Below are 25469 nucleotides of genomic sequence, written 5' to 3' on the forward strand. Positions count from 1 at the left end.
TTTACCATTCTGTCTTCAGCTCAAAATAATCTGCCCCATTTTCAGTACAAAAGGTTTTATTAAAAATGTTCCTGTCTTCATAGATAGCATTAGGATTGCAGTAATAATAACTGTCCTTATTTTTATCATTCTGTGTGGGCTTAAATGAAATATACCTGCAGTCAAGGAGGAATGCTGATAGAATAGAAACTAAAACAGTTCATGTTATCCTTGCAAGATTATTTCATTAAGACCTATACATTTCCCAGTGTACCACACTGACCCACTTACACAAACAGGGACTCTGAACCAAGTGGGATTTTTTAAAGTTGAATTTGGTTGAATTAGATCTTATCTACAAACACAAATAAACACCTCAGGACCTCCTGTTTAAAAGACAATATATTTTTTTTTGCTTTGAACAAGAATTCATGTTTTAGGTAAATGCTCAGCATACTAGTCTAATCATTGTTTTGAAAGGTGGGGGAAGACATTTAATAAATCTATATACGTACAGGGAAAAAAGTTCCTTAATGGGTTTTTGGGCATTAGATATGAATTTGCAATGAGGAGCAACTATTTTAAACAAAAATGTGGTCATAGGATGAATTAATCACAACATTCTTAAACATCATATACTTTATGGTACATAAGACATACTGTGTTTTTACCAACATGTTAAACCACCATCCTGATATCCTGTGTTTTCTTGAAACAATAAGGGAAATAAACCTAAAGGCATTAATTAAATTAAAGCCTGTCTGTGTAAGTCTGTTACTATGCTGTAGCTGAGAAACTGTCACACATGGGTAACCAGAAATGGTGCACTCAGTCCCCACATTTCTGCAAAGTGTATCGAAAGTGCTTCTGCCTAATGAGCATTGGATAAGCACAAGGCAGGATTTGAACTCTTATTTTAATATATAATATTAATACAGTCTAATTCATATAGATAATTTAGAGCTAAGAACATCACAATAAACAGGAAACATGACAGGATATGTGTAAAACTATGGCTGTCATGCTGACAATACAAAACTACACCTGGACACTCCCTGTCCTTCAGAGAACCTGCATTTCCCAAACAAGCGATTGAGATTTGTATTGTCTGAGAAAAATCCTGCATCAACCTCGCTTGCGTTTGCAACACTGCGCGATGCATCACCTCTTATAAATATCGTCTGCATCACACTCGGCCCAAATTCATAAATTTCCACATGACTAAGCTGTAGAGCAACATTACTTTAAAGACTCAGGCTAAGCCGTGCTTAGTCTTCAATTCTACTTCAGGGAACAAAAAGCAAATTAGTAATGCAACTGAAAATAGCATGTCATTAGCATATATAATCTCTCCTGCTTTACTCATAGCTTTTGGTCACTGACATCTACAAGCCTGGTTTAAATTTGCAACTTCAACCCACCCGGCAATTGAGAATACCAATAACACAGCATGGGACAGGGTGATATTTGTGTGTCAAGAAACGTCTTTCTTCTACCCAGCGGTAACTGGCCATCAGATATAAGCAGTCTACGTAGCTATCTATCATTTATGGGAAGGAGAAAGAAAGGCATTTAACCTGGACAACGTCCAGCTCAGAACAGGAATCTTACGTTCATCTAGATTATTGGTAAGGAAATGCTGCAGTTCAGTTTTTTTGCTCTGTGCCTGGGAGCAGTGATCTATTTACAACATAAAAAAAAGAAAAAGCCTAGAAAAGAATCACTGGGCTGGAAAGCAGTGTAAACGGAAGCCAAATTCAGGGCCAGACTCACTTAAATTGCCGCTTGTCCTCAGAAACGGTGGAACGGGGAGGCCAAGTTACGTCAAGTTCGATATTTGACTGTGCTTTAGAATGCCTGCTGGCGCCTATTAACACAGCCCTTGCTTTCATTACTCAACAAGGGCCATCATAGGTTGAGAAGTCTGCTTCAAGTGTTCCTGATAAGAATGATTTCTTCCCCTCTTAACTTTTTCCTGGTTTGCTCAAAGCCCAGGGCATGACTCTCATAGTGTTTCAAAGCCTGAACCCCCTATCTTAATCACAGCACCCATGCGTGGAATTAAGGGAGAGAAAGGGTTAAGCTTTACAAAACAGCTGTGACAGCTGCCTCTCATTAGGAAAGGAAGTGATGGGACACATTCAATCAAGACACCAAATAACAACAGGAGTGTAGTCAAACTACACTTTTTGCACTGTACTTATCACATACACGAGTGCACTGCAATAAATCTGTGGCCAATTTTGTCCTTGAAGCAAGTGCAATTAAGAGGCTATTTGCATACAAGGAGAACGATATGGCTAAAGAGGACTCCAGAATCCAGACAGAAAAGATGAAAGGCCACTCTTGTCTTTTCTCTCTCATTAAGCACCTGTCCTATTTCTGTTTCCAGTTCCACTACAATACGGAGTGAATTATTACCTTAATATCTGTCCGACAACTGAAATGATCCTTACTGCCGCAGTGCCTGATATCAAACTGTCATTTACCTGTGGAGAACACAGAGAAGCAGTACCTGCAGGGAACCACCAAACGTGCTGTTAACCTGGCAACCATTTAGGCCATGCTGCTGCAGGACTTTGAGTCTTCCAATGAGTTAAGAATTGAATTAATCCTGAATTGCTTAATTAACCCAGGTGCAGCAGATCACTTCGATAATTAAGGATTAGGTGGAGTAAAGACTTGCAATGACATACAATCCAGATGCCAAGGTTAAGTGCACTTAAATCCAGCAATTAGGCAAAAGTTTATGCAGCCCTTTAAACTGTTTTGTAGGTATTGTGTTTCACTTCGCTTATTTTAAAAAGTGTTCCTGCAGTTGTAACTTCCGCAGCTGGGTAACTCCCAGAATTATAATGGAAACTCTGTGTCCTACCAGTCGCTTCTAACAAACACTCAATCTCCGGTGAAAAATAACAGATGTTTGTTTTTATGTCAATCAAACATGACATAGAAGTACGTAAATTCAGATGCATTTTCCTGAATCCTAAAGTCTTAAAATATGCCGATATGAAATGTGTAAGCTAGTCATAATGTATGAGATATCTACTGATTTTTTACGTATTACAGGTTTTTACATATATACCTACAGTACATACTGTATAAAGGGAAATCCTATCAAAATGAGAAGCTGAAGTTAACTGCATAGACTGTAGATTTACCGTATTCTGTGTGTGCTGTTCGATGTATAATGCGTGTAATTTAAAGATTCTTTTTTTCAGTATTCCACTAAATGCAGAGTGAAAATTTTGTAAAGAAAGTTGTGCAGTAACTAGGGGCAACCTGAAGCTACATTTAGTGGAACATTCATTGTTTTTATTGGGAATTAAGGAACCCTGATGATTAGCACAGAGTCTGAGGGACAGTGTGAAGTCAGAAAGTTACGCATAATGGAAGAGTGTGCTTGCATGATAGATTTCTATGGAAGGAAGCCCTTAATAGCAGGAGATCTCAGAACTTATGCTGAGAGAATCTCATTAAGGAATCTCATTCAATGGGTTGCTCAATAACAAAAGCAATATGCGTAACTGTGAGATTTCTGTCAGAGAAGGAATAAACACCTGATTTAGAGAGTTTAGTAAAACACTAACATTTGCAGTTAGTCTTGGGTACAAATCTCTTGGTTTAGAGTTTATTCTGGGTTTTTTTTTCTAAAAGGTAAAAGAGGTTTATTGATAAGGCTAGAAGGATGTCACTTCTCAAAGTGCTTTTTTTAAACTCAGACGCAGAGTGGCATCTGCAGAATGGTTCGTGCAGCGTGGCTGTCCATGTTTGCACGCCAGCAACAGGCCCACTCCCCCTCCCAGCCACTCTGCAGGTCTGCCGCACTTCATTAAATATTGACGGAGAGTCTTTATTGCTGCTGTTCCTCAGACCCATAGAATGAATCATGCATTTTTATTCAGAAAATAAAGGATGCTGGGGACATGGACATGGCTAGAAAAAAAGCTTATCCTTAAACCAGGTCTCCTGTGACACAAGGTATACATAGCAGCTTGAATTAATAAAATGCTCCTTTTTTCTTTTCAGAGTTCCTCTAGTTCTAGTGCCCGGTGTTCTAATAAGAGATTATTGCTCTGTCTGTAAATGGGTAGAACACACATTTTGTTACTTGTTTCTTCAGTTTAATGGTGTAGTTCAAGGCATTGTAATGCTCTGAAATCAACAGGCTTTGCTAAGGGGAGGAAGTATCCATATTTCGTGTTTTACAATTAAGGCCTAATCTGCATCTGTAATCTATCCAGTGTTGCATATAAGTTAAGATACCGTGCTTGCTGTTGCTTCGAAGAAGATGAAGTAGCAAGAGCTGGCAGTGCTGGCTGCTGTCCATGCTCTTTGGTTGGCTGCAGGCTGTTGTAGTCATGTGTACTGTAGTTGCTCTGCCATTGGTAGAGCTCCAAAGGCCAGAGCAATATACACGTGCTAGGCAAACAGGCGCAATAAGGCTTGGTTTGATTAGATTTTGCACAGGTATAAAGCTACTTAAATACATTGGGACTTCACCTTGGTACGTCCTTAAAACTTCAGAATCCAGCTCTGCCCCTTGAACGCGGATGATCCTGTTATTAATGACCCAGGCTACACCCAGCCTCTACCAGCCCTCTGGGTGGCATGCTGTGAGATGTGCGTTCTTGAGCTAGCCATCACATCTCTCTGAGCCATCTCTCACGTGACATTTGCCATCAGTCCACAAACAAGACTCTGCTAAAACCCAGCATAGACCTGTGGGTCACAGCCATGAAGCACACCTCCAGAAAAATGGAAGCTGCTCTGTTTATGGCGAGGTCACCAGGATCTTATTCTCTGTATACATTTTTTCTTGTTTTCTCTTATTTTCAAAATCGTTAAAAAAACAAAAGTGCCTTGAGTGAACTCGGCATTCCACTTGCCATCAGAGGGAATTTCACGGCCTATTTTAAGCAAAGATACACTGTGAACTTCAAAGGGCTTGGAGAGTGTCGGATTTGTACAATCCCACGATTAAAACTGCATGAGGAAAGCAAAATTTCAACCCCCCCCCAAAAAAAATCAAACCAGCATGCGAAACAGACCCGAGTTTGAACAAGTCCGGTTTAGCTTTTAGTTAAAGGATTACTGCTGGATAAGATTCTCCACCATAAAATCGGTTAATCTACTGCTAAATTTTAAAAAAATATACTGCCACCAAAGTCTGCAGTGCAATCCAAGCTGTTATGCAAAGGCAAATACCTTTTACTTTCACTGCTACAAAGAAGAAAAATGCTGTCTTACAGTATTTTAAAGGGAAAGAAACCTCGATCCTTATCTTTGTATGGCGGATGACCGCCATGACAAAAGACTTGGCCTCTTCTTGCACACCGCGCATGCACGAGGCTTCACGGCAGGATGAAAACACAGGCTCACAGTGAAGCGCTCTAGCTGTGTGCGGGCGGCAGGGGAGGAGGAAGGGAGGCACAAACGTGCAGCAGGAGGCAGCGTGCTTTCCGGCAGGCGTAACGCACTCGTCTCCTGTTTTCCGGCGCGCGGTCCTCCAGGAAGACAAGCTTCCCGGCTCAAGGACGGGTGAAGGCATGAGCTGCAGGGCTGGCCGCTGGATGGAAGCAGAAGAGCAGGGGAGGGGGGGAGGATAGAAAAAAAGATGGAATGTGCACTGCCTTGACGGAAGGGGGGGAGGTGCCCCACCCCTTGGAAGCTGATTGAAACCCATGTGCCGCCTCAGTCTCTCCCCTTCTGAGTGCAATGCTGAGTCAAACAAAACCACTGCCTCATAATAACAAGGGAATGGGTTAAAAAAATTAACAAGAAAACGTAACATAGATATTTGCTACAAACATATCCTAATGTGGCCACATGACTACATATGTTTTGGCATTTTAATGATAAATAGCCTAGTAATGATCTGCAATGACAATAAATGCATCTGAAAGACAGCAAAACAGTTATTTATTATCAGCGCTGCTTTGGGATGAGGTTTCCTTTTTAATTGGGATTACTCTGCAGATGGCGTGAGAGAAGAAGACAGATCCACTGGCCAAGGTTTATAATAGGTGACAAGCAGCAAGGCCTTGGATTACAGCTACAGATTAACTGTATATACAAAAGATTAGGAATGGGAAATTGTGATAAATACATCCATCCAATTTCCAATCCAATTTATCCAATGCAGGAATCGTGGCAAATACTGGAGGGCATTTTATAAATTGCAGGTTGCTGCTGTGCATGTTCATTTTTGCCATCAGAAAGATCCTGCACTTTAATAGCACATTTGATTCTGATAATACCTTCTCTCTCTCCCTGACCCAATGCCCCTCCACCTCCAGTCAGTTGCTACTTTTCATGTATCTTTTGTTGGGTCGCTAATAAAAAGGCAAGTAACTAGCTAATATGAAAGTGTTGTAGGCTGACCTGCTGTAGCAACGTCTCTGTGTTCCACAGCGTTCCTTGCCCAGTGTTATGAAACATGTAAAAAAACATGCCAGGTGCATTGAAAGTTTGTCCTGAAAAGAATAGGCAAGAATCGATTTTGATTCAGTGCTTCCAAGCCTGTAGTATAAATTTTAGATTTCCAGCCACTGACATCTAAATCAACCTCCACTGAAAATGGTGTAAGGATGGTGTTTGTGTCTTCTCCATTTCATGCTTGGTGAATTGATGCAATTACATGATTTCTTGTGCAGTGCATCTCCATATGCTTTGCAAGGATCTGGGTTTACAGTGGATCGCATGCACAATCAATAACCCTGCGACAAGCCCCAGTCACTGAGAACTCAGCTCTGTTAATTGACTGCCTCACAGCTCATGGACTTCACATGAGAAAAAAGCAGAGATCACAAGAAATTATCTAATGCAGGTCTTAAAAAAAACAGGCATGTTGCTGCTCAAAGCAAATAGCTGCAGTTTCACCCCAGATTTGCTAAAGGTGCTGTCATATGGAGTCTCGGAAGCATTATACTGTACCAGCATACCTCATCCCTTTTCTTTATGGCTCAGAGGTAGAATAACAAAACTCAAGGAATGCTTTCAAGTAAAGATGAGTGTAACTAAAAAAGAAAAAGGATTCACAGGCTAAAATTAAATGTTTTGACAATCTGCAACAACCTGGGCTGAGAGTTGCCATTGTCGACTGTGTTCAAGGCCCACAGTTACTAAGCACATGAGGCAGTGCGTTCAGAGACCAGTTAAAGAAAGCACTGTGTGCATCTCGGGCAGACACACTGGGGACAGTGCAGGCTGTGCTCATGACAACCAGAACACAGGGAACAGGAAGGCCTTCGGTGCAGATTAGGGAATACAGCAGGGGACCAGAAACAGGACTAGCAAACCATACCTTGGCGTGTTCTGTTGAAGGTAAGAAGGAATCAAGAGAAATCATTACCCCTTACCCCCTTCCCCTTTATTTTGGTCATTTCAGTATTTAAGGACAGAACTTTTTCTGTTTTGGAAAAACACAGAGCAGTGGGATTTCAGATGACAAAGGAAAAGATTGCTCAACAGGGTCAGAGTTCATGATGTAACCAACACATCTAACCACAGTAAATCTGCACAGTGCCTCTATGCTACGGCTCACCCATTGTAGTTTGCTTGGTCACAGTGTCTCCTGGTTTATGCCCTTATTTGCCATGCCTCTCTACATTATATTTGACTTTTACAATAATGCAGACCATGGATTGTCAGTGCTACACCGCTTTCCGCGTAGGGCAGTGGGGCGTGGGGCTCAGGCGGACAGGGCCTGAGGGATGGGGGTGCTGTAGCAGTAAATGGGCCCCTTCACAGAGTCAGAGGCAGCATGTGCGAGGGGATGTTTAAGAACCGTCCTGATCCGTGTCTGGCAACGAGAGCGTCCACGACACAATGCCACTCACAGCAGCCGATTGTCCGCGCTGCCCAGCGCCTCATTGTCAGGGCCCCCTCTGTTTGTTTTTGACCTCCCCCCTCTCCCCTTCCTCCCCAGCCTGAGTGCTGCACGCACACACACACCATTCGCACCCGACCGCCACACAAAGGCACAGATTTATTCACAGACGGGGGGGAAACTGTGCACTGGCGAAAGCAGGCCAATCACATGGTCCTGGAATTTCTAACATGCAGATCAGATCATTTTTCCACATCTTATATCGTAATCAAGAAATCACAAGGCATTTTACATGGTGTGTGAAGAAACTGGGAACCAATCTTAATTTCTTTAAAAAGATGCTAACGCGGTCTAATAAATATTAGTAAATTAATTCTATAAATGCTGAATTAATATTATAATTTAAGAGTTCTAATAATCAACTGATTAATAAAACTGATTTCCATCAACAACAGGTTTGGCATATGGATCTATTATACTATAAGTATTTTCTGAAATACCTGGAAATATAATGACACGAAAAAGTTATAAGGCTGTGCTTGAAATGACAAGAACTCTAACTCTAACGTACAAACTGTTTTCACATTTTATATAAAAAGGAAAACTTTAATATTATTTCTAAGGACTGGTGGTAGCACCATTTATGTTTCTTATCCATCCATCCATTTTCCAACCTTTATCCAATACAGGGTTGCTGGGAAGCCGGTGCCGGCTATCCCGGCAAGCAACAGGCACAAGGCAGGATACACCCTGGACTGGACACCAGTCCATCGCAGGGCACACAGAGACACAAACACGCATGCGTGTCTGGAGCACCCAGTGGAAACCCATGTAAACACAGGGAGAACATGCAAATTCCACGCAGATAGCGCCCCAGGTCCAGAATTAAATCCAGGGTCCCAGCACTGTGAAGCAGCAATTCTAACCACTGCACCATCACGCCACCCTAATGTTTCTTATGCATTGCAGTAATCAATTGTAACACTCCCTAAAGTGGAGCTATAGGGATGCCCACGTTCCTGCCTCTCCCTGCATGTTAAGTCTGCTGCGCAGTGCTTCCAGGCGACAGTGACAGCAAAGATTCTCTCTCGGCTCTGTGTGCTTTTTTGTGCCTCTGTTCATTGTAGAGCTTTCTTCTTCTTCTGCGCTCTTAATGGCTGGCAATTCTTCCTAGCTCTATGCTACTATGCACTGTCACTGTGCATGCCTTGTTGTGTCAGTCATTCGCAGGGCGTATGCGTGTTCTTCCCAGATCACTGAATCAGGAGTTCAGCTCTCTCTCTCGCTATATACAGTATATATCAATTCTACAAAGATTTGCCCTCTCCAGGCTTCTGCCTGGAAGACACCCTTGTAAGTCTCTTGTTAAAGAAGAAAGGATTCAGGCGGAGCCTGACTGTAACTGCGCACGGGACTCTCACCCATGCTGCACTGCTGCAGCGGCGGTATTCACGCCAGTGGTTGGATCAGTTGCTGGATCAATGTGACAAGCACGGTCAAGCACAATCCGCATCGCTGCATTATTTCAGCAATTTCAGATTAATTGATTAGTGGACAATTCTGGCAAAAACAGCAGGGCATGCTATACATTTGCTCTTTGATCAATGGATGCCCATCACGGCAAAAGATCCGAAAACAAATATGCAAAACAGACATATGTAGTTCCAAGTAGGGTAGCTGCGTCAGCATGACAGGCTACAAAAGAACGAGTAAAAGTTTATTCCATGCTGAAAAGAGAAGAAAAGAAACACAATGTTTCAGCTGTGGAGCCTTCTTTGGGTGTGACACCTGAAGAAGGCTCCACAGCCGAAACATTGTTTTTTTTCTTCTATTTTCAGCATGGAATAAACCTTCACTTGTTCCAAAACAGACATATGACATAAAAGTAGCCAAGCAAAATTTATATTTACCTTAAACCTAGCAGTAAGACATCCATATTCAGGTGTGCCCCTGCCGGGATTCGATCCCGGTCACTTGTAGGCTGCAAGCATACTCAGCACCAATACCTAGGCAACAGATAACTCCACCATGTTGAAAGTCTGGTCCTCTTCTGTCTACAGTGTCTGTCTTGATTTCAGAGGTGAGTGATGTCACTTCTAGAACTTGCTCAGTGCAGAGAGCACTGTTAAATGTGCATAATCAGGATATAGATAGCAAACAGTTATGAATATGCAACTAGGCCGCTTGGGTTTGGTGACAGAAGGGGAAGCAAATTCTTGGTGCACCATAACAAGTGAAAGAAAAGGGACCAACCTTACTGGACGGCTGGAATCTATGCAACCTGATTGGGTAGCACCCTAAGCAGCACTCAATCCACTTCCGATTGTGAAAACAATATAAAGGAAAGCTGAATTCCTGGGTTCACTGCCATTACACATAACCACAGAGCCTTTTGTGATGAGCAAAATGTCTGCATCTCTTTCACAGCAGATGATTCACAAGTGTTGTTTATTCCCAACAAACACATATATGCATCCAGTGCTGCTGCCTGCTATAACACTCACTTTGTTGCACCCTAGAGTGAAAACGCCAAATCTAGTGCTGACTAAAAATAGACCCTCGTCTTATCCTCCTCTGCCCCCTCCCCCCTCTCCAATCCCCGTCAGTAGTTCTGTGTCTAGAGCCTAGACAGCGGCTGCTGAAGAGCTGACAGACTCACAAAGGTTGGAAGAGGCTGCAGGGATCGAGCCACTAGCAGGGCTTCATACTTCCTGACTTCAGAACCACTCCCATACCTACCTTGCTTTCAACCTTTTATTCATTTTGCTCCTCAGCTTAATCATGACGGGTTCATGCAGGAGCAAGGCCATTCTGTAGCCGCAAACACAAAGCAAGCCTCTCCCACCCCCTCGAAAAAAGAAAGCACACCGGCACATCCAGCAGGCCAACTTCCAGAGGGCTTCTGTCAAGTGATTTTGATGTACTGCAATGTGTCAGGGGAGGAAGCAAGATCAGACATCAGCATCACAGCAAGGGAGTGAGTGTGACATAAAGGCATTAGGCTAACCAGAGGAATGATAAGCAGACATACATATTTATATACGCGGCACTGACATGCAGCTGAGCGTTGGCCCAGTTTGGAATTACATACTATTCAGCCCTCTACTCCCACTACAATCTTTACATTGACGTGACTGAATTGCAGGCACATTCAAGCACGCCTGTGCTATTGTCCTATCTGCTTCCTTTTCCCTCACACTCTTAAAATGAAAACTCTAGAGCTTCTCGTCCTAAAAGGAAAGGCGCAATGTAGCTCTGTAAGCAATTGTGTCCCAGAATATTATTTTGTTTGTTATTTCAGCAACCGTAGCTGGAACGGGCTAAATTAAAGTGATATAGGGTGGAAAATGATCTAATTACGGGTACAAAAAGCTATAAAAGTCTCTTGATTCTCTCCTGAACTAGAAGCACTTCATATCAATCCTTCATATTGCAGGTGTAAGGCCCACACAGGGTATCACAGATCAGAACCTGGACTAGGAGAGGATATGAAGACTCCAGTTCTTCATCGCAGAACTGGGGTTAAAAATAAATCACTCTCCTCCTCTGCCCCTAGGCTTTGAAGCCGTATGGGTTGTGACAGATGCCTGTTCGCTTAGGCTGCTGTGCAGGACAGGAATCTGAGCGTGCAGCTGAGCGGACAACAAAAGCTAGCCGCGAGGGCCCGGTGGCCAGGGAGCTGTTTCCCTGGCGACGGGACAAGGGGACCCAGGCCCCAGAGCAAGAGGGCCAAGAGAGGGCCAGACGGTGAAGGAGCATGGGGGACTGAGACAGCTTTTTCGGGGGGTTGGGATATTGAAAAACCAGTTCTGCTCCTGAGCCAACACTGTGAGCTCCTCAATTTCTGAGGCTGCGCAAGTTGAATCATGCAGCATGTGTCAGGGACAGTGCAAGCACAGAAAAGAGAAACTAAGGAGTATGTAACATTTATAATCATTTTGCAGAACAAGATAAAGTTTACAAGATGGAGTTTGAAAAAAATGGAGCAATTGCTTACACTCCAGAAGCAAGCTTTGAAACTATCATTCTGAGCCACAATATAAAACAATGTCCCTTATCTTCCAGCTTTTATAAAGACTTTTAATATAAGATTTCACTGGCCTCATATGGGAAAAGGATGACAGCGTTCTTTGTCACTCAGCTGTTGTTTTAGCTGCTAACAAAGGTGGATGTTTTTCTTTTTTGCACCAGACCTGAAAACCTTTACAGGACCTTCAAAGCCTTGTTATTTTAGAGTTCTAGCTCTACAATTCAAAATACATTTAGAGTTTAGGTTCTGGAAGATTACAACAAAGTTATTTGTTTTAGCTACACATACATTATTAAGGAAACAATGCTCTTGGAGGAGCAAGTGATCTATGCTGATTCTATAAAGACAGACTACACCTCACAATAGTCTATCACACCCTCCCTTAGTTACCACTGTAAGGCTCCAAGACTCAGATCAGGAATTTCAATACTTTGTACAAGAATGTCTGTATTAGGTATATACACAGTGTGTGTCAAAGAAGGACAGCTCCTAGCAGCTTTGTAGCTGCAGAGAGAGGGGAGGGTATTCCAGTGAGGCAGTCGGAGAACTTTCTGTTGCCACTGGCTCTTACAGCTGTCAAATTAGGGATATAGTCAGATGATGAATGATCCCATCAGGATATACTCCTGAGGATATACTCTGTGAAGGCTATTAGTTTAACCTGTAGCTATGAAAAGAGCTTTTCCAGCTGAATGGGGACAACATTTTTTAATTCTTACTACACGCAAATTACAATGGAATTATCACGTTTCCTTCATCTGTGGCATGAATGTCTTCATCATGCTTACAGATGCTTCACGTCCTGCATTCAAGATGGGTTTGTGGCTGTCCTTGTTTTGTGTTTGGTTTTGGATTACATCAGTCTCATCTCTTGGTCAATGTTGCTCAATAAAATCTTGTCACAGGGCTCATATATGGTATAAATACTAGATATTGATAGGTGTTTCTGTGGCATTTAAATACAAAGTTATTTATGTCGTAATAAATTATCAGGTAATTTTCAATATTTTCACTTTTGAGGGGCATGGGGAGGGATGAGAGTGACAAAGCACTGTTGTTGTTTTTCAGCCTGAACTGCACACATGCTATAGCCACATGCCTTAGGAGCAAAGAACCTGGCTCTTTAACGTGCACCAAGCCAGGCACTGCAGCTTATGGTTAAGTTGGGTGGGGGGAGTGAATAAAAAGATTTCATGAAAAAAACAGCATGAGAAAATAATGAAATAAAAGAAGCAGGGATTTTTCTAGCTCAGCTAAAAAGCCTTTCGCAGCAGTCAGCACATTTCCTAATAGGACAAGAAAAAAAACCAACACAGTACCGACTAGGTCTTCTGTGAGCCTTTTTCTCCCCCCCAACCTCTCCTTCTCTCCTTGCTCTGCTCTAGTCTCCTCAGTGCCATCCATCAGTGTCAGAGGGTGTCTGATGTAATGGCTTTTGACAGACAGTGCCTTCATGTACTGGGCAGGAGGTGAAAGGCAGGGAGAGAAGAGGGGGGGTGGTGGGTAGGGGCTGCAGCAGTGGCATCTGGAATGCAGCAGAGTGGCCGGCGGCACTGAGGTAGCTGGGGACAGCGCTTCAGACTGCAGCAGTTTTTTTTTAAAGAAAAGGAATCTTCCATCGGTCTCTATTTAAAGAGACACTGTCCTGCCAGTAATCACATGGTAGTCCTCAGTTAAACTCGAACCAGAGGACGAAAGTTGAAACTGAGGGCAGGTGCATTTAAAAGTGAGACCAAGAGGCACTTTTTTGTGTTGTGGTGGGAGTGCAATACACAGCTACACAGCTATGGTGTTGAAGCTGATACCCTGGCTTCTTTCAGGAAACAGCTGGATGTAATTCTTGGATCAGTTAACTAACGGCAAACAAATGAGCTAAACCTGTCAAATGGCCTCTTCTCATTTGTCACCTTTCTTACGTTCATGTTTGTTTCTTTTATACTCTGCAGCCCATGCAATTCTCAGTCTTTCAAATGGAGCATAATACTTGACATGCAATGAGCAACCAGATTTGGGAAAACTGCTAAAAAGACGAACACGGAAATTCTTCTCAGAGCATTATTATTCTAATGTTTCCACTCATTTTTGTTGCCTCTAGTGCAAGGGCCGAGTTTAAAAGAGAGACACACTTTTGCCAGTGTTCATCAGTGTTACAGTCACGTGTCGCAGAGGCATCAGCACAGGCCCCAAGGCACAGAGGAGATGGTACATCTGTGACGCTGATTCATACTTTCTGTACTCTTAGCCACATAAATTATTTAGCCTGTGTTTGTAATTTTCATGTTCCTATCTGGACAGACTAAACATTCATTTACTTATGTGATCTTCAGTCATCTTTCAGAGATCACACCCAAATACATGCAAACATACAACAAGGCATAATAATTCCTTATCTAGGTTTACCATCATATGATATTAATTATGATCATAACAATATTTGATTTAATTTAGCTAGACAGCACTTTTTATTCCGAAAAATCCCAGAGCACTTCCCATATAAGAGGGAACCTGAAGTGCAGCCCCTCCTGAGTGACACACAGCAGCCATTTTGCACTAACAACCTCACTAAACTGCAGATCAAGTGGAGGAATGAGAAACTGCTTTACCAATTGAACTAAATTGAGAGTATAGAGAAGCAATGAAGGAATCCAGCCAGGACACAATGGGGTTTTAACACCTCTATTCTTAAGAACAGTAGCATGGGATATTTAATTATCAAGCAGGATGCCAGTTTATCGTTTTAATGTGTTTCAGTTTATCGGAATCTGAAGAATGGCTATTACTACAACACGGTGTCCCCCATCACTGTTCTGGGGCAGTGGTTTAGAAACTGTACTCATAGGAATGAGTGCCACCTACTAGTCCACCAACACCACTTATAGCAGCAGTCTGGTTTTCCTTTGGGGTCTCCAATACCAGTACTGGCGAGATCCAAGCAGAGGATGGTAGAGTATGTTGTGAAACCTGTAAGCTTTTAGCATCAAAATGTGGTGCTGCTGCCCATGTTGAGACCTGTACCACTGCATTTGATAACTTATTTGTCAAATTAGTATTTTGAGGTCATAAGACAGGGAACCCATACCACTTCGTGTTTCAGCAAAGATATCTTATTTTGGTTTTGTGCATCTCCTGCATTACTCTCGGTATATGTGTGACAGTTAAACTGCTTTACCTCACGCTTGCTTACTAGTTTTGTTTAAGCTGGATTTTAAAGGAAAACCAAGAGAAGGGTCAGAGCGTTATCGGTGCTGCATGTGTTTAAGTGCAAAATGCTTAAGTAAACAGATCTCAGATCTTTGTGCATTGCTAGCTGTCCAATTTCCATTAATTTATACTGAAAAAATCTCTTTCTAAAAAATACAACAAGCTGTACAGATTTAATAATTGAGAACCATACAGAAAAAAGCAATAAAACAATAAACAGGCAAGATGTTTCAAACAAGGGTCTCTAAGCAGAACTGCTCTTCTCTTCAGCAGATAATCAGCACAATGGAAACTCAGGTGTCCAACGGTCCGACCGCCAACAGTATCCCCAATGGCCCTGTCATCAGCACTAATGGTTCCACGGACGACAGCAAGACCAACCTGATCGTCAACTACCTGCCCCAGAACATGACCCAGGAGGAGTTCAAGAGCCTGTTTGGCAGCATTGGAGAGATTGAGTCCTGCAAACTGGTCAGAGATAAAATCACAGGTAACCCCATGATTACCAATTACCCTGCATTATTCCAAAAAACTCTCCAAAAAACTGGGCACACTTTAGTCCTTGATGGTCCATACCCCCCAAAAATATATTATTGTTTATTGTTAATCATATGTGGAAGCTGGTACTCATTGATGTGTTAAGTGAGAATTAAGTGAACTAGTAGAAGTTCGATTCCTGCTATCATCAATATTCAGTATCACTGATTGTACTTTTCCACATCCTAAGCCTTCCAACAGTCACACATCTTATATCGTCTGACACCTGCCCAAACACAGAGGTGTTTGTTTAAATTGAATCGTCGTAAATTGCATAAAAGATAAAACAACACACAGCTATCTACTTTTTTCCCACTTATTAAATACCAAAATCATTCAATATTAACAGAATCTTACAACCCCTGGTCTCGCCTACTGGCATTACAAATCAATAATTTCCTGAATGATGCTCATGGCTCAATGTATCTCTATGCCAATCAGCTTCGATACATAGGAACAAACAGGTGCGTTAGCTACACATGGACTATAACACACCAATCTTGTTTTTACACTGACTGGATACGGAGCAAAATCTCCAGAATATCTTGGTAACACAATGTTATTAACTAAATAATTTTCTGTTTTGATCAAGCTGGATGAAGCAACTAGGACAGAAACACAACCGTATTCCTTCATGCAGGGCCTGATGCAGACAGTCATGCAAAAAGCTGATGATTATACCATTTGGCTCTGTGGGAAAAGCAAACCATTTTGGTGGACGACAGGATTTGCGTTTTCATGTAGCAGGTCTCTGTGGGTCAATAAATTAGTCCAACCAACTGATCATACCCTTCACCTTTCATCTGATGTTGCAGGTCAGAGTTTAGGCTATGGATTTGTAAACTATGTCGACCCAAACGACGCCGACAAGGCCATCAACACGCTAAACGGACTCAAACTGCAAACCAAAACAATCAAGGTAGGGAACCCAATCTTTCCATCACCATTCAAATACTCCAGAATGACCGAGGCACACAAACCTTCCTGCAGCCCACATGCTAGAGAAGGATGCACTGGGAGAGAGAGGTGGCCAATAAAAAAAGGCAACGTTCTTTATGGCTTCAGGGTGGCCCAAATGACAAAGGCAGGTTGAGCTCTGTCGTGGGGTTCGACCTTGGGCCATTTTGCTAGCCAACCATGACCAGGATTTCCCAATTGGCAATGCTCAATTCAGCTCAGTGCCAGTGGGGGTAGGACGTGGGATTAGTCAGCCGGGTGTACTCTTGGGATCCCAGCAGAGAGCAATCCCTGTGATTTCCCGGGAACCCACCAGTTTGCGGTGACATCACAGGGATGCATCGCTCATGTAGCTTGAGATGAACCTGTGAACCACGAAAGGCTTGATGGGACACTGAGTCCAAAGAGCCTTCCTCTTTCTCCCTGTGCATGTCTACAAAGGGTGTCACAGGGAGCCAAGGCAAAAAGGCCCAATCGGAGATTCCACACTGGGTGTGAACAGAATAAATAGAAAGAAGAAACACTAGAGGAAACTAGAGACACCAAAAAACCAAAGATGGGGAGAGAGATGAGAACAAAGAAGTACAGCTCTCCAAAAAGGAGAGAGAGAAACTGAGAGAGAACAAGACAGAGAAAAACAGTCACAATGAATGGGCCCAGGATGGAGGGATCCAAGGGGAAGAGAGAGAGAGACAGGATGGTAGACAGATTGAGAGAAAGTAAAAATTTGTGTGTAGGAGGTATGAACGAAGACAGAAACAAGTGGAAAAGGAGACGAAAGAGGGAAGGGAGCAGACAGCAGCCCAAAGGGAAGACAGGAAAGAAAAGAGAGAGAAAGGGACAGTTTGAAGAGGGCAAACCAGAAACAAAGAGCTTCAACAAGAGTGTGTGCGATGAGAGAGGGAGCGAGAACGTGAGAAGACAGAGAGGAGGAGGAGGAGGAGGTCGGGAGGCAGAGAGTGCCAGTGCGCCAGGGCCTATTGTGATGGAAATGTAATTAAGGCAGCCTGACTCGGAGAGGGTGAGGGGGTCAGTCTAGGCTAGACCCCATCTGCAACACATCCCGCCTAATTAGGGGCTCCTTTGTTCCGTTGTCAGGACTTTGGGGGCTGGCAGGGCAGGAGGGGAGTGAAGGGCTGAGACTGGTGTAGCGCTTCCCTCCCCCGGGGTAAAAAGACTGAGAGAAAGAAAGGGAGAGCTGGGGGTGGGGCGGATCAGACAGGACGATTAAACACAGCCCCTCTTCCGCGTAGCATCTGAAACTCACACCTCCAGACCACAAGAGCGCAGCCAGAGGAATGGAAAAGTTTAAAGAAAAAAAAACAAAAAAGGAGCCCAGAATGCCAATTATAGGATTAGCGGCCATATGGTCTCTTTGGAATCACAGGAGGCCATCTGTACTGTGGGAGGGAGAGAGGGGACAAGGTTAATAAGCTGGTTCTTCTATGTCTCCCCCCTCCCTCTTCTGAAACAAAAAAAATCACCTTTACCCCCTCTTCCCCCACCACTATATAGCTCCTGCTACACTCCCCCTCTCTCACCGCAAAAACGCTAATTTCAATAATAATAACAACCCAGCTGCTGTTTTAATAACCACATCCCCCCTTCATCACCTGGGACAGCTTGCGGAGCTCCCCTCATCCACTCCTGACATGAAATTAAAAAGCTTGCATTTCGCAGGACCCCAAGACGCGATCTTCTTCACCACTGTATTTATGTCAACACTACCTACTCATCTCCATTGTAATGTACAATAATTAGCTACTTTGCTGCTTTTTCACCCACAAATATGTGTGGCTCAATCTGTCGAGCAATCAGAGCAGTAAGAACACTCATTTTAAAGCAAACGAGGTTAATGAATTTCAAGGGTTTGATGTAGTTAGCCAAAGGGACTCCGGACAAGAGCAAACCCTGCGTCTTGGCAGGGTCCTGCAGGCTCACACCAATTGCAGTCAAAGCCGGGGCACTGGCTGGCACTGTGGAGCTCAGAGCAGGTTAACAGGTGACCGGTCCTTACAGGTGGGCATGCTGGAGGGGTCCAAGTGCCAAGTTGTGTCTTGAGTGGATACGGAAACTGTTGCCAGAGAAATACTGGGTTGCAACTAGGGGGGTCCCCTGACCACAGGAGTGACCAAATGCAGATGGGATTGGACAGGCTTGAGATTGTCCTCAACTGAACCCCAATGGTTTGCAGGAAACCCGGGAGTCTGCAGTGACTAGTGAGAATGGCTTTCCTCCTGCATTGGGAGACAATGCTGCTGTGGGCACTGTCACTCACAGTGGGCAGGGCAGCACTACAGTGGCCCCATAGCTCTCGCAGTGGTCAGCAGAGTGTTTCCCTGGGCGCTATGTAACACAGTATGGCTGGATAGCGCTGCTGTGGGCACTGTCACTCACAGTGGGCAGGATAGCACTACAGTGGGCCCTCGCAGTGGGCAGGATAGGGCTACTGTAGACATCGTGTCACTCGCAGTGGGCAGATGGCTGTGACACGGGCACGGTTCGCAGGCAAGCACAAGCAGCCCTGATGGCCTTCCGTGCTGACAGGAGGGTGGAAGAAACGCCACTTGCAAACATACCACAAAGCGCTCTGGAACAGAATACGACTTGACATGTTAATAACAATTAGGGTCACCACAGCAGAGAGGAGCACTGGCACCTAGTATCACAGCTTTGGCTCTTCTATTTAGAAAAAAAAGCTTATTGACTCAATTTTCAAGTGTAATAAACATAGTGTTTGCTAAACCTGACTGGTCACAAGTTCACTGAGCCCTCATGTACCCCAGCAAGCTATACTAGAATTGAGCTTCTGGCCAATTAACAAATTTCAGACGTGGTTCTGATGGGGGGGGGAGGGGGGAGGAGGGACACACAACATGCATGTCTTGAGCTCTACAGACATCAGCCTGGAAAAGCTCATCTCTTTTCCATAGAGCAATTAATTACACCTGCAGAGAGTGAGTGTTGGCCTGAACCTGTTTTGCTCTGGGAGGTGGTAGGGAGGTTGCCTGCTGAGCTGTTGCCTGGTTGCGATGATGATGCTGCAGATGAGTATGGGCAGCGTCTGTTTATCCCTTTTACCTGGCTGCCTAAGATCCCCCCTGGGGAGTAAATTTAGGGAAGGAGGCAGGGTGAAGGGGAGGGTGCTCGATTGTATCTCTGCGGCTGATGCATCTGCTCCTTTGCTCCACCTTGGAGGCTGATCCATGTTCATTCGAGAGGCGCCGAGCCTCTCCCCTCAGGCCAAGGAACAGAGGCGCAATAGCAAGAGAGAGGAGGAGATGGAGCTCGTTAATTTGGGTTCTAACGAAGGGAAAGCTGCAGAACCGGCAGGTCCCCCGTGAAAACACCTGTAGCTCTCAACACGGTTTGAGCGCTTTTTTTTTCTACCGAAAGGAGATGATTTATTAATGCAGCTCACTGGCTATGAAGCAGGGCGAATGCTAGGGCTGCGAAACAACTGAACAGCAAACAGAATTTGCCCGCCTTTGATTAATGACCTTGAGCTGTATCCCTGTGGAGTGCAGGCCAGGCTACATCTAAACACCAATCGCTGGGTTTTCAATCTACACATGTGCAAAGCTTGGAATAGAATCCTTTCTTACAAAAGAAGTAGGGATCCCTAGACACCGTTTATCATTCAATGGATAACGAGATCTGTGCCGTTAAGGCAGGCTTCAAACATCACATGGTCTGAATTTTATGTTGCACTCTTAGGGAACACAAAAAGAGAAAAAGTGTAAGCAATCGTGTTTCAAATTCAGTTAAATGAAGAATCAGTTTAGAACTAAAATTAAGCCAGAATATCTTTGAAGGAGAAAAGGCTGCTACCAAAAATGCAGTCGAGTCCAGTCCCAATTTTGGGATGGGGACACTGTACTGTTTCCTTTGACTTCCAAGAGAGATACTAGAGATTGTACAAACCCAAGTAAAGAAGGCTGAGTAGAGAGTCTGATGATACAGCATCTTGTCATGTTTTTCATTCGTGCTCATAACAGGTGACATTGCTTGTGTATTTCTGAGCATCAAAATGTGACTGCAGAGGTGAGATGCTGTGAAAAATCAAACCTGAAAACAAAGGAACATACCGGTGCTGTTGGTGTTTTTCTTGAAAAGCCTCATGACCCATTCCTTGTTTTTGTGTTCTCTGAAGTCAGCTTTTCAGCAGGGTGTGAGATAAGGGGGTGTGAGGTAGGGAGGTTGGGTGGATGGGGGGTGCGAGTTTATCAGTAACCTTGAAATGCAGTGCACGCTGACAGATGCGTAGGTCGGTGTGTTGCCGTGGCGACGGCAGGGATGGGAGAGGCTCTAGGGACTGAGGTGTTTTTGTGCGGCGAGCAACAGTCGCCCCAGTGCATTGTGGGACAGAGCCAGCAGTCGAGCGATGCAGAGGCCCCTGCATGCGAGTGTGTGTGTCTGTGTGTGCAAGAGCATCGTTAATGGAAAATCACAAGGAAGCCAGCGTGAAGGCTGAAAGGGGAAAGGATAGGAAATTAGGAAATGTACCATCTGGACAGATTAGGAATACAGAAAAGGCGTGGCAGAGACTGCATCAGGGACAGTAGACAGCATACATCATAGCTTCTGGGCGTTTCTACTTGTAGGCCGCCTTTCAATCCTATCCTCTTCTTTTTCACAATGAGCAACTCTACCAAGAGATCACAGAACAAACCAAAAATATTTCTCTATGTTCCACTCAGAACTGGACAACACGTGGAATCTCTCCCCCATTCCAGCGACAGAAAACAGAATTGCCAGAGCATTTGATTTACTTTTTTAGATGTGTATATACTGAGTTATACAGCAGGAGTACACATACATATAGTACATATACTGTATGTGACCTTTGCACTCATAACCAATCTCTTCCAGTTACACCAGGCCCCACCTGTAAAAAAGCTCCCTTCAAGCCAGTCAATAAGAAAATGCTATATATATGCAATGAGGATGCAGCCTAAGGATTTTGCACCCCTAGTTTGAAAAAAAAAAAGATGATCAAAATTCAATACAAAACAAGTATTTACGCAGTGCCCACTGGTAGGGACCACCCTTTTCAAACACTACAGGGAGGAAAAAGGAAAAAGGAAAGAGGTGATATCAATCCAATTGTGTGAGCACTCAGGGATCCTTTTATCAGGATCACCAGGGGATGCTCCAATCCTGGAAGACAGCTAATGGAAAGGCAGAGGAAGGGAGCAAAATAAAAAAGGGGAAGAAAGTAAGAGTGAGTGACAGGAGGAAAAATAGGGAATATAAACAGGGTTCGAGATAACGTGGGAAAGACAATAAGAGCAGGAAGGAGAAGGAAAGAGAGCAACTTCAGAAGAGTAAGTGACAGAAAAGGGAAAGAGAGCAGGAGGAAGAAGAGAATAAGGTAGTAATGGGGAGATGCAGAAAGAAAAGCATCCTTTCACAGTAGCCACAATGGAGAAAACTACATCCATGCAGCGCCCACCTACCTCCCCCACGCACACAGCCGCCTGTGTCCACACCTTGTGCCATACTGCTGCATCGGATGGCTTATCTGTGCGCGGCTGACATCAGGTGCTTTCCTTAATGGTATGTTGTGTCAGCCAGTCTTTCAGATGTAGGAACATCAAGTGGCATCTCTTTTCATCTGAAGATAAGCACTCAGTCACCACAAATCCTCCGCCGTACAGCGGAATGCCTATTGTTCGGCTGCCTTTCATCCTCAGCAACAGATGTAACATGTCTTTAGAGCTCGGCTTCCATTTTTTTTTTTTAATTTAGCAAAAGCCATCAGTGAAAAACAGACATCACAGCATGAAGCTGGAGCTCTGCTCCAAGACAGCTCTGTTGAAATTTTCTGCCTTTTTTACATTCAAATCAGCTATCTGTCCCTTGCTGGGATAGCCATAAACGAGAACAGACCTAATCATTCTGTGGGATGATTAAAAAACTCTGTTTCACGTCTTCCATCAACATACCCAATGGCCTTTGTAACAGAGATGAACTAAATTCATGCCGCCACATTAACCTGTTATTACTGTAATGAGTCCCTACATAAGACAGGCATCTCAAGACAACACTGGCTTGACAATGTTGCGAGGACACTGGCAATCCTGTACTATAAATTGTTCTGTCTTGCAGCCTTGTGCTTCATTACAGTGTGAAAAATCACACCCTCCATACAGAATGCCATGACATGAGATTTAATGCCAGCCAACCCCCTCCCTGTCCTGCAGGTGTCCTATGCTCGGCCCAGCTCAGCCTCCATCCGTGATGCCAACCTCTATGTCAGCGGGCTTCCCAAGACCATGAGCCAGAAAGAGATGGAGCAGCTGTTTTCTCAGTACGGCCGGATCATTACCTCGCGCATCCTGGTGGACCAGGTGACAGGTACAGCCTTGACTCACTTCTGCAGCTACGCGTGACAGGACTCGTGCACCAAGCCACTTACAGAAGTGACACCATCCGCCTCTCAAATCTAGACAGTGTAAAACAGGTACAAACTGGCAGAGGACCAGGTCTTTCAGCATGGACATGGTAATCACTAGCTAGGGAGTGGCACTGTGTGGTCTCAGAGCCTTCAAGCGGGCAGCAGCAGGGAGAGCCACACCTGTCACATACATACACACTTCCTGCCCCACTCGTTGCCCTGTGTGTGCATGTACCTACCAATGTGGAGGCAAAATGTGGAAAAAATTCCCCAGAAAGATAAATTGAAAGGCATTAAGAACACAACAAACACGCATAGGAAACAATGGCATTTGTTGCATTTATTGATGCCTCTAAATATAGTCACTACTGAAAGACCAGGGACTTTTTGCAGGGATGTCCATACAATGTAAAAGACTTTTTGTTTTTGGCAAAATTCCTTTGGGTTTCTATTAGGTCCAAAAGTGCTAAAATGGTGTCCCTGAGCAGGTTGACCTAAACCCAAGTCCATCCCCTCAGTCCATTATCTCTACTATCTGTCTAAGAGGAGTTAGCATTTTCAGAAGAACACAGATTAAGAGCCCGAGCCTTTACATGCTCAGGAAAATCTGCAATATATTCATGATCTCAGACTGAGCGATGAATTTGAACCGAGCATGTTCCATCATGTTCCCTATGAAGACACTGACCCGTCAACAATGAAATTCTTCAGCTTCCAATCACTGATTAAGCATTTTTACATTTCGGGAGAGAGACCGGCACAGAAATCACCCCCACCTTTTCGGGAATTTCAGTTTTGATTGCAAAAGGAGGTTCGGCCCGCGGCATCACTCCGCACCAGGTCCTAACATTTCTGTTTGCCCCGGAGCAGGCATATCACGAGGAGTGGGATTCATCCGGTTTGACAAGCGCAACGAGGCCGAGGAGGCCATCAAGGGGCTGAACGGGCAGAAGCCACTGGGTGCCGCCGAGCCCATCACTGTCAAGTTTGCCAACAACCCAAGCCAGAAGACCGGCCAGGCCCTGCTCACACAGCTGTACCAAACTGCTGCCCGCCGCTACACCGGGCCCCTGCACCACCAGACGCAGAGATTCAGGTATTGCCTCACTGAGACGGGCGAAGGGGGTGGGGTGGAGTTGTTGCATCGGATTTTGCCTGGGTACTGAACAGTCTAGTCCCATCCAAAGTACAAGAGTGTCGCACTCAGCCCTTCAAAATTCTTTCAGTACCTTGCCGCCCCCCTACGAAATGCAATTCACAAGCTGCAAGTCCAAGAGCCCCGTAAAAAAGGACTGACCAATCTCCAGTTCCCAATTATTCTGCACGCTTCTTTGTTTCAAATGCCTTCTGGCAGACCAACATCTTTAGTTTTTGTCTCAAAAAAGGCACTCGCCATCAAAGACACAGGATGACCGCTGCGATAAGAATGCGGTCTGTTTCTGATGCTTTTCAATTGCAGGGTTGTGGTTTTGGCAACCCTGACCGACAGAGCAGCAGGTAATACAGTATTACAAGATGCTGCTGCGTGCAAAAAAAAAACTCTCATGGGGCTAACGTGAAAAAAATGTATTGTGCTCATATACGCACTATGTGCTTTACGAACAGGGTTTCATCAAGGTAAATCCTTCAACTTAAAAAACCTTCAGAGAAAAGCTGCAAAACTGGGTTAGTACTTTCATTCTGGTAGCTCAGTTGCAAACAATGTGATCATGAAGCCTTTTCTAACATAATAGAGATACTGAGTATACATACTTGTACATTAGTTTTTACAATAAGAAAGCTCTCAAACTCTTTTTATATATGTATATATATCATGCTCCACGCATACTGAGATGATAGAGGATGAAGAGGTCCTGACAGGACACCCATCCCTATCAAAACCCTCGATTAAAATCTGTTACTCAGAAACAAGCACCTTTAAAGTTGAGCCCTGAGAAACAAAGCTGAATTTTGTTTGAATTAAACTGAAATTGCAAAATAACCAACGCTACCTGATTTGCAAAATGAAACTGTTCAACAACTTCCGCACATTTAATTTTTTAAACCCACTCGACACCACATTTACCTTCAATTGAGCAATTAGCCTACAGATTATTCCTGACCTGGCTCGTTGTACAATTGGAGCTGAATTTGCCTTAAGAGGTAAGCAGTGATGAAGAGATTCACTAGGAGAACCTGCCTATCTGTGAGCCAATTTTTACACATTGTTTTGCTTGAAATGTGCTATTTCATCTGCAGCTGTTTTTTTTCTTTCGAACAAACTGTGTTTAAGCGATATTACATTCCTTAGCATATGAATGCTGATCACATGAGTGGCACAAGCACTCTAACTATCAATAGCTCAATTAGCTCTGCAGCTGCAGAAGACCAATTAGTTGCCATTAGTTGACGGATGCTAAAATAAAACGCGAGGCTCAGGGTTGAAATTGAAAGCGATTTAGATTTACTCTGGGGGAATCAGACAACGCCCAGGGCTGATCCAGCACTGTGTGAAGTGCATGTTACAGAGGGCTCGTGATGTTCTAGAATGCACA

The 25469-nt window shown here is 44.0% G+C and overlaps 1 protein-coding gene across 5 annotated transcripts in view; it reads left to right on the top strand.

Moving 5' to 3' along the window:
- The window catches only part of elavl3 (ELAV like neuron-specific RNA binding protein 3), a 38499-nt gene that overhangs the window by 6698 nt on the left and 6332 nt on the right, over positions 1 to 25469 (top strand). For 3 of the 5 annotated variants that reach the window (XM_088932604.1, XM_088932601.1, XM_088932603.1), the window contains exons 2-5: positions 15315 to 15531; positions 16394 to 16497; positions 22742 to 22895; positions 23806 to 24031. In XM_088932604.1, coding sequence (XP_088788730.1) covers positions 15315 to 15531; positions 16394 to 16497; positions 22742 to 22895; positions 23806 to 24031 — 701 coding nt within the window. Of the gene's footprint in view, positions 1 to 15314; positions 15532 to 16393; positions 16498 to 22741; positions 22896 to 23802; positions 24032 to 25469 lie in introns of all 5 variants that reach the window. The other 2 variants (XM_088932600.1, XM_088932602.1) reach the window with 1 other exon arrangement.

The sequence above is a fragment of the Atractosteus spatula genome, chromosome 14 (assembly GCF_055471065.1).
Source record: "Atractosteus spatula isolate fAtrSpa1 chromosome 14, fAtrSpa1.hap1, whole genome shotgun sequence".
NCBI classification, from domain to species: Eukaryota; Metazoa; Chordata; class Actinopteri; order Semionotiformes; family Lepisosteidae; genus Atractosteus; species Atractosteus spatula.